At 34.2% G+C, this 10,725-nt stretch overlaps 1 protein-coding gene across 1 annotated transcript; it reads right to left on the bottom strand.

Annotated features, from left to right (window-relative positions):
* Positions 1–4,281: 4,281 nt before the first annotated feature.
* On the bottom strand, positions 4,282–7,403 carry LOC134239486 (uncharacterized; the record flags this gene model as incomplete). Its single annotated transcript, XM_062721672.1, has 4 exons — positions 7,106–7,403; positions 6,620–6,685; positions 6,249–6,454; positions 4,282–4,552 (listed from the first exon to the last, which is right to left on the bottom strand). Coding segments are annotated over exons 1-4 (841 nt in total), but the record flags the coding sequence as incomplete, so codon positions are not given.
* Between the last annotated feature and the right edge of the window lie 3,322 nt (positions 7,404–10,725).

Below are 10,725 nucleotides of genomic sequence, written 5' to 3'. Positions count from 1 at the left end.
AAAACACAAATGATTTTAACTGACCACACTGCATCGTCAGCATACATGTGCTAAATAATCTCATTCGACAAACCTTTGCTGATTCCGTTGCCAGTATGAATTGGCCGAGGTGTGCCGAGAGGTGATATCTATAAATATGATAATGGGTGACGCAAACCCAATGTGAATGTAAAAAATAAAACTGTTTAGTACAAGAACAAATTTCAAACTATCATAATAAACTAAACTATGTTTTTTAAAAAAAGTGAGAGTGAGAGAGAGAGAGTGTGTGTGTGTGTATGTGGGGGGGGGGGGGGGGGGGGGATAGGCATTGACAAATTAATCGGGTTGTATTTTCAATGGGTTTTTTTCCCGACCAAATACTAAAATCAGTTTGCACATTTTGATAAATTCATCAAAAACGCTTTGTACTAAAATAATATTTTATGTCGTTGAGAAAGTAAATTTAAAAAGTTCCAAATTATGGGAAAATTATTTATTTGAATCTAATTAAGTAATTTACTTCAATCATTAATTACATTCTGTTATTTCAGACTGGTTATGAATTAAGTATTTTAAAATACATATGTGAGGCTCAGAGTTGATATAGTATGGTCATCTGAAAATTTTATGTTCAATTTGACGAATACATGTACGGTGATAATTATAGAATTATTTTGACTTCTTCCTTCAAGTTGGAAAGTCCAATATGAATGAGTGTATATTTAGAGGCAAACACCATAGTGCGGGTATTACTGTCTCATGACAGCATCTAGTTTTATTTGCTAATAAGATTTTTTACAGATGTGTATTTCCCCAACCCCTTTCAAAATTGATACCATGTTACTTCTGCATTCTTCTTATAATTTGAAATTTTATTTCAATGAGACCCCAAATTTTGTACATATATTAATGTATCCGTTTATTATCAGGCAGCGGTCTAAAAATCTCAAAAATATTTTTTGTTGGTCCCCCTAAGCCTTATCAGCCATGCAGAATGAACTTTGCCTACTATATGAGTCTTGACCATTAAATTGTCCTTACCACGCCCTCTCTCTATTGAAATTCGGAAAAATAAAACTTTTCAGTGAAGGGGGGGGGGGAGGTGGCATTCATACTGTTTATATAGGGGCACTATCAACTACAATAAAATTCATTGACAAGCATTTAAAATTAAAAAAATAAAATAGATTGTAAAAGTGCGTTACTTTATCTATGTACTAATGAAATACCCATATATGCATTTGATTGCATTTATTCCAATATACCGGTAAATAAAATACACAAGGATAGAATGATTCTGTTATAATAACGGCTAATTACAAGTTTAATTCTAATATCAATATGATAAAATAAAAATGTTTAGCCTGTTTGCATATTAAAATTTCAAACAATTTTAACTTTTGATAAAAACTGTCAAAATTGTTAATTTAAAACATGGTTAATTTATAAGAATAACATTCATTGACAGACCAGTTCATCGATCATGCATTAAAAGTACAAAAATTAAAAAAAAAAATAAAAATAATAAATAAATAAATAAGACCAAAAAAATGAAAGTAAATACTTCACTTTGAATAGATTAAGTATATTATTAATACAACAAAATTAATCACAATTAATTGAGAAAACAATAAGAAGAAGCCGCAGACCTGTTAGACTGGACAGAGCAGACGTTACACCAGGAATGGTAGACCGCGAGACAGCAGGCGGCCATAACACGGCGTCACGGAGTGTCGTCTGCTGTACACGTGCCTGGGAGATCGATACACCTGTGATTTATTTTGATCGGGATCGATCACCGGTCTCCGTCCCATTTATCTACTGGCACCGAGGAGTCACACAGTCAAATAGTCATGAATATTCATTATATGCATATTTTGCTAGTTGTTGCAAACGTCAATTTTCGGCGGATCTAACATTTCATTCCCCTTTCCATTATGTACATGGAAAACATATTAATCAGTATGGGTTTAGTGGTTTATATTCTCATATTTGATAAATTGTACTTATTTTCCAAAGAGCCTTTTTCGGCTGATGCTGTAGTGTTTTTCTGCAATTCTTGCAGCTTAAGGATATAAAAACAAACAAGACTTTTTCCTCCATAATTCATATTCCTATATCTTTGCTAAACTTGGTGCTACACTCACTTTTAACGTGAAATATGTAAAGGTTCTCCCACCTTATATATGAAGGTTGTCCCACCTGTATATATTAAGGTTGTCTCACCTGTATATATTAAGGATGTCTAACCTGTATATCTATCAAGGTTGTCCCACCTGTATATATTTAGGTTGTCTCACCTGTATATATTAAGGTTGTCCCACCTGTACTTATTAAGGTTTTCTCACTTGTGTATATTAAGGTTTTCCCACCTGTATATATTAAGGTTGTATCACCTGTATATATTAACGTTTTCCCATTTGTATATATCAAGGTTATCCCTTCTGTATAAATAAAGGCTGCCCCAACTGTGTATATTTAGCCTGTCCCACCTGTATATATTAAGGTTATCTCACTTGCATATATTAAGGTTTTCCCATCTTTTTATGTCAAGGTTATCTGACCTGTATATATTTAGTTTGTCTCACTTGTATATATTAAGGTTTTCCCACCTTTATATATTAATGTTAACTGACCTGTATATATTAAGGTTGTCTCACTTGTATATATTAAGGTTATCTGACCTGTATATATTAAGGTTAACTGACCTGTATATATAAAGGTTATCTGACCTGTATATATTAAGGTTATCTGACCTGTATATATTAAGGTTATCTGACCTTTATATATATTTAGGTTGCATTGGCACCACATCCGTGTTTTCCCCACCTTACGTACGTAGGTTTTCCTTGGGAAAGAAGATAGCTAATTAAAATAATTAAATAAATATTCTAATTTTTTCCCTACTTTTAAATTAAAACAAGTAATAATTGAAATCTGTGTTCATTTATAATTCTATACATTATTGGAGCAAAGGTCAGATAAATAGTGCCAAAATAATAAATTTACTGAAAATGCAATACATTATTAGAGCATACTTCTTTATGTCAAACAAATGGATCCTCCTAAAAGAATCTAATTCAACAGATGCAAAAGTTACATCATTTCGTCGATAATATTTCAGTTTTATCAATTTAAAGGTTTATTGTTCAATTAATTATAAATTCACTGCACTGCAGTGCCAATTCAAACAGTTAATCAATGAATATATGGCAGAAAGTACGTAGACGAATATTTCTAAATGATTTGATTTTAATTGTAACACGTGATTTGATTTGTTAGACAGTTTTGTCCATTTTATATAACATTACTTGCCTACGACACAATGATTTCGTCAAAAATGTATTACTCTTCTTGATATTAACTTTTAGATTATGCGATAAGGAAAAAATGGAAAAATTGTCTCATTGTCTTCATTGAAATTAAATTATAGGAATGAAGCCTATTTCAACTTATGTTATACGATATTACATAACTTTGGGCAGTTTACGCTTTTCTGTAAACCACTCCGCGTAGAAATAAGCTTCATTCCTTTATTAATTAAATTAACAACCTTGAACTCATTGGTTCGCGAGATGAGTTTCATGAAAAGATTTATACATATTAAAATACTTTCAGTTTCACAGAATGCGTGCTCTTAAGACTAACAAACTTAAATCTTAAATTACATTTTTAAACAAATTAAAATAATTAACATTCATTCTTAGAGATCCTTGTTTCCTTTTCTATTAATTGTCTGAACATCTTGTTTGAGACACGCCCATTGTGAATACATGACTGTTCAAGTGTCTGAACATCTTGTTTGAGACACGCCCACTGTGAATACATGGCTGTTCAGTTGTCTGAACATCTTGTTTGAGACACGCCCACTGTGAGTACATTACTGTTCAGTTGTCTGAACATCTTGTCTGAGACACGCCCATTGTGAATACATGGCTGTTCAGTTGTCTGAACATTTTATTTGAGACACGCCCATTGTGAATACATGGCTGTTCAGTTGTCTGAACATCTGGTTTGAGACACGCCCACTGTGAATACATGGCTGTTCAGTTTTCTGAACATCTTGTTTGAGACATGCCTACTGTGAATACATGGCTGTTCAGTTGTCTGAACATCTTGTTTGAGAGACACCCATTGTGAATACATGACTGTTCAGTTGTCTGAACATCTTGTTTGAGACACGCCCACTGTGAATACATGACTGTTCTGTTGTCTGAACATCTTGTTTGAGACACGCCCATTGTGAATACATGGCTGTTCAGAAAGAGAGGAGACTATATAAATAGCTTTATTTCATACCTTTTCTAGAGTGTGTCAGTTTACTAATAGAAGCCTCGGCTTGGTAAAGTTTGCTTGTCATACTCTGGACTTTTTGCTCTAACTGTAGGAGGCGCTGTTTGGCTTGGTTAAGTTCGGTTGTCATACTCTGGACTTTTTGCTCCAACTGTTGGAGGCGCTGTTCGGCTTGGCTAAGTTCGGTTGTCATACTCTGGACTTTTTGCTCTAACTGTTGAAGGCGCTGTTCGGCTTGGCTAAGTTCGGTTTTCATACTCTGGACTTTTTGCTCTAACTGTTAGAGGCGCTGTTCAAACAAGGCTGGGTCATTTAGTAAAATCCGCCCCTCACGAAACTTTTCCTCTTTATTGATATATGACTTGACGCCTTTTCTCCAATCGCATGGGACACAATGAATGCTAAAATTGAAGTAAATAGGAACACCATTCCAGACGTGCATGTAGATTTGTAAATGTTTCGATTATTTCTTATCTTACAACCGAAGAACAATGCCATACCTACAGATAGTTGTTGGTAGCTTAGAAGGAAATACATTCCACTTTTATCGGACCAGCAAAAATGTGTTCTATAAATTCACAGCCTACACACGGGTCAATAAATCCAAGCACGTGTCAATAAGACCACACACGGGTCAATAAATCAAAGCATGTACTCATTAAATTCAATGGAATAATTTTTTTTTTTTATTAAATCTTTGTTTTACAATAATGATTTGAAATATTGTCAATGAGTCACTTTTCAACTTTATACACAACCATTCATCAAGATAAACTTAAGTCCAGGCTTTTTTATTACATTGACAGCTGCTTTTTCTATAAAAATGGAACATGTAAATACTCTTACCTGATCATTGACCATTTAAAATTTTTTTTTTGGTTAAAACACATTCTGATTGCACACACAAGTACTATATAAGTACTTTATAAATTTTTATATTCGATGTGTTTAATTCTCATACCTCAATGTTTTTGTTCATTGCTCAATGCCTATAACTGAACTCTGAAGTTGACATCAAAAAGATGCTTGAGTTTCTGATTGACCATATCTATTTTGTTTTTGGAGACCAGGTCTTCCATCAATCTATTGAAATCCCCATGGGTACCATTTGCGCTTCGTTATTATCATACCTATAAATCTCTATTCATCTGAAGCAGCATTTGTGCAAAATCTTATGCGTGGAAAAAAGAAAATACTTGCTGTGGTTTTCAAACGGCATTTAGATATATCGACGAGAAACGCCAATTAACTATGGTAATTTCGAGTGCTATGTCGATTCGATATGTCACGAATTAGTTGACTTTATATAGCTAAGGATCCTGTTCTCAAAAGACGTTTTTCTGCTGATGTGGTAGTGTTTCTTCATATTTATTTTTATTTTAATGATTTTAATTCATGGCATCTAAACAATTTTTTTGGTGATTATTTTATGTTTTAACGTGCACAGTAAAAATTATTAAAGACTTCTTTCAAATTGAAAATTTCAATTGAAGGGATAAAACAGTGTAAAACTTTTTACAACTTTACTTGGAACAAACGACACATGTGATAGGTTTTCCGTTTTCATAAGGCGGGCATTTCAGACTTCCGCAATGTGCGAGCACACCATACATCAAAAAACTATGTTCGTCATTTTCTGCTCCAGCATCCATAAACTCTACGTTTTCATCGACACATATATAGGTTGTAGTATGGGCATGTGTAATTGCGTTTGTTGATAAATACCCATGATACTGTTCTGTCCAACCAGGCAGACATCTATTTCTGCCGGGGATCATTAACAAACTACAATGGACCTTCAGATATCCGGACGCCAGATATCCGGATGCTTCAGTATCCAGACGATTTTTTATCGGAACGGAATTTAAAAATGTTATTTTGTTTTGTTTAACTGGTGATTCAGATATCCGGATGCTTCACATATCCGGACAAATTGACTAGGAACCAGAGCGTCCGGATAAATGAGGGTCCACTGTAGCTCCATTAATGGGCGAACACACGGCGCATGGCACGTCCTTGTCTAAACTTCCGGTTCCCCAGAAGTGGTCCTGATACTCTGCACCTCTTATATCAGCCATGAAACCTTCCGGTTTGTTAGATACCCAGGTGACGTCATGCACAAGACAAAGTGGGTTAGCAGCGCCCCCTGATTTGGAATAAGCGGAACCACCTACTTGACCTGCACAAGATAAATATTTAAGCCTAACGCAATTTTAGAAGAGAGTTTATCAGTTTATTTTTTCACACTACTCACTTTTAGCAGATTCTTATTAAAAAGTCATTTTTTCAAACTTAAAGTATGCTTTAATTTGATGTTTCACCTGTATATATTAGGTTGTCTCACCTGTATATATCAAGGTTGCATTGGCTCCACATCCGTGTTTGCCCCACCTCACGTACGTAAATTTTCCTAATAAGAGAGCCAGAAAATCAATTTTAATTTTGACTGTTACCTGTTGAAGATTTCACAATTAACAATCGGCATTATCACATGACATGATAAAGATTCAAGATGTCAGCATTTTTTTGTTGTCTGAATTAATTTAGACACTCCAAATGAAGCATTTTTGATACTTGTGGGATTTGTATTTGATTCAGTAGTTCTATTATGATACTACCCTTTCTTTTATCGACGAATTCGTTTTCTTTGTTTGATCACACTACTATTTACACTACTATCTAAAATAGAAACGTACCATGCACAATGCATACTTTTTAATATTTTAAATTTTCTCCTATATGGATTTGTTTGTGAAAATTATTTTAAATGCTCAATTGATATATTTTTGTGTCCAATTTGACGCTTTGCATCAATTTAACTTGTATTTACCTGTAATGGATGACGTCAGTTTACTGATGGCCGCCTCTGCTTGGTGAAGTTTGCTTGTCACATCTCGAAGGTTTTGCGTGGTTTGATGGAGTTCTGACGTAATACTCTGGATTTCTGACGTCATACCTTGGATTGTGTGATCCATCTGCTGAAGTCTCTGTTCAAGCAAGGACGGATCATTTAACAGAATCCGTTTGTCACGAGTTTTTTCCTCTTCAGGTACATTACTAAACGCCTGTATCCCGACTTGATGCCAAACAATCACTACTATGATGGTAGTTATTGTAAACGTCAACATTTTATACTCTTATTCAATCGCTTAAGTTTCGTCAATTCCTTATCTTCCGGAGCTTGTCCAGGGTCAGTTTTATAGTACAGATAAAGCATTGATAGTGCGGCACTGTTATTTAACTTTGCAAAATATTCGTTACTTTTAATTATAAGCTTAAGGGGGTCGACTATAGTTTCCGTTGCGCAATATTTCGCGCACCATAGTAAAATGAAGCGTATTTTTAAGAAATAAGGTATCATTTTTAAACATCTATCGGGATATAAATACGGGTTGGTCACGAGATTAAATTCCATAAAGCCCGAAGGGCTTATATGATGAATTTAATATCGTACCAACACGTAATTATAGCCCGAATGATGTTTTAAAATGATACCTTATAACTTATATTTACATTTGTGACTTATTCATACTTTATATTTGTCTGATTATGACTTTTAACGTGTGAAATTCATTATTTTGCAAACCCAACGGCAAGTATTGTAATCCACTGATCGCGCGTCGACCTTTTATGACGTCACTGAGAAATTACGTCAAACGATTATCCAAAACGCAAATCTATGACCTTTTGACCCCATACCTGTATTTATACAGTTATAGATACGCATTCCTTTCAGTAGTGTTATATAAAGGAAAACATTTGCAAATGTAAATATACTGTTTTAATGCAACTGTTTTCGCTTAATTATTAAAATTAAACAAAATTAAGAAATTATAGCGATAAAAATGTAATTACAATGTTATATAACTGATTTTTTAACCGATTTTGCAATTGATAGGTAGGTTGACGTCGTTGCAGTGTGTTTTTGACGTAATGATAATCTGTAGCTCTTAAAGAACAGGGTAATAAAAATATTATTTAAAAAAATGTAACAAACATATGCTCTTGAAATTCCAAAACATAGAAATTTGAGAATATCTCCAATATTTTCATTATGTTTTCATGTGAATCCATTGTATACGTCAAATTTTGTAATACTCTTTAAAATACATAGTAAAATTTGCTATTTTTTCATTTTGAGATGCCCGCTCTGGTAACAAGACGGTAGAACTTTGTGTTTCTTACACATCTTGTATAATATGGTATGACTCATCAAATATCATAATTTGAACAAAATGTCTATTGCAGTATTTGTATAATTTGCTTTAAAGTGCTAAAAAATTTAAAGTGCTAACAATTGGCATTTTCCTACATAATCCTATAGTAAATGCACCTGTATTTTGAGACAGTCCCTCAAAAATACCTGGACGGTAGATTTTCCCAAACTTTGCATGTACATGTATACTAACTATATGTAGGTATGAGTTTGTGGAGGTACCGCTGATAAGAAACGGGTTGTGTTGCTTTGCCGTGTTGAATAAGTTAGCCAGGGAGTGGTTAGTACAGGTTTCCTTTTTCCGAGGTTTCATGGCTATTTGTTTCTGTTAAGGTTTGTTGTGGTACAGGGAAAACCATCAAATTTGGTTTTTCTCACAGGCCTTTAGATCGCTTAGAAAAAAAATTGAGTTGTTGAAAAAAAATAAAGGTATGGAACTCTTTTCATGGGGTACCCACTTTCGCCAAAAAAATTCTTTTAACTCAAATGCTTTACAATTTTACTTTCTATCCATATCTATCTAAATATAAACAATCTTCATTACTACCAAAGTTCATTCTGTAATTCCTTTCACTTCTCGAGATATTCTGTAATCAATTCCCAAATTGACATTAATTTTTTTACTCGACATCAATCTCTACCCAGAGTTATCGTTCGCTTCGCTACAACACCTCTGTCAACGTCTAAATGCCAAGATTCTTAGCAAAACTTACTTTTACCGATTGCATCATAAATTATCAATGTAAAACTTTTATACTTTTGCTTAACATATGAAATGAAAGTTTATTTATGAGAATTGGAATCAGATATCGCTTTTTCATCATATCTTTTAAGGGATTATTTTTCGGCAGGATATTACGAACGTGGAAAATTTAAAAAGCATTGCCGATAAATTTTAACATGGTTTTAGTTTTTATAGACAAATAACTTGCAGCATGGACACATAAAAAGAAATTTACGGGTGTTAATCTGTCCTTGTGGGCAATTTTAAACAACATATAAAATAAAAATCACGTCCCTCCGCTTCCGTACTACTTTTCAGACGTTAACAGTGGTATAAGTGGAACGAAAACTCTGGGTAGAGATTGACTCGACATCAGCTTGGGCCTTCACTAATTGTAAAGCGGGAACGACGGGACAAATTTTCTCCGGAATTTAGTCTAAACTCTATGAATATTTGCTCATTTGCATTCAAGCTTTTCAAGGTCTTTCTTTAATTTGATCATATGGTGTAACTAAGCTAAAAATGAGTATTGTGAAAAATAAACGGACAAACTATCCTAAAGTGAACAAAATTACGTTAGGCTTAAATATTTATCTTGTGCAGGTCAAGTAGGTGGTTCCGCTTATTCCAAATCAGGGGGCGCTGCTAACCCACTTTGTCTTGTGCATGACGTCATCTGGGGAACTAACAAACCGGAAGGCTGATATAAGAGGTGCAGAGTATCAGGACCACTTTTGGGGAACCGAAAGTTTAGACAAGGATGTGCCATGCGCCGTGTGTTCGCCCATAAATGGCGCTAGTTTGTTAATGATCCCCGGCAGAAATAGATGTCTGCCTGGTTGGACAGAACAGTATCATGGGTATTTATCAGCAAACGCAATTACACATGCCCATACTACAACCTATATATGTGTCGATGAAAAAGTAGAGTTTATGGATGCTGGTGCAGAAAATGACGAATACAGTTTTTTGATGTATGGTGTGCTCGCACATTGCGGAAGTCTGAAATACCCGCCATATGAAACGGAAAACCAATCACATGTGTCGTTTGTTCCAAGTAAATTTATATCCTGAAAGAATAAAATAACATTTTTTCTTCTATTTTTTCTCTTCAGATTTTTAAGGATATGCAAAGTGTATGATTGGGTTCTACAAGGGATATATGTACAGTATAAAGCTTTTTCTCTTACTCTATCTGTGTAAATGATTGGACTAATCTTATAATTGTACGGCCGCTCTATCTAAGGGAAAATCACAATTAAAATTTTTGTTATGTAGAGACGTGGAATGGGTATTGCTTCTGAACCGTGTTTCTACACTAGGTTCCTTTTATAGGAAAGAACTGGGTGTCTCAATCTTCTGCAGATTTACTGCACTGAGAACTTACCATCAATTCCCTAGATTACCTGCCACTGGTGCTTATTCTATTTTTACCCTTTCCTTCTCTTAATGACTTTCTCTTTCAGCCTTCTTACTTCGTGTGTACCACTTTATTCTTTTCTCTCAGTTT

The sequence above is a fragment of the Saccostrea cucullata genome, unplaced genomic scaffold, assembly GCF_032062105.1.
Source record: "Saccostrea cucullata isolate Sc308-1 unplaced genomic scaffold, CSIRO_AGI_Scuc_v1 ctg13713, whole genome shotgun sequence".
In the NCBI taxonomy this organism is placed as follows: domain Eukaryota; kingdom Metazoa; phylum Mollusca; class Bivalvia; order Ostreida; family Ostreidae; genus Saccostrea; species Saccostrea cuccullata.
Note: the sequence above shows the minus strand (reverse complement) of the source record. Positions and strands in the feature narration are given on the sequence as shown.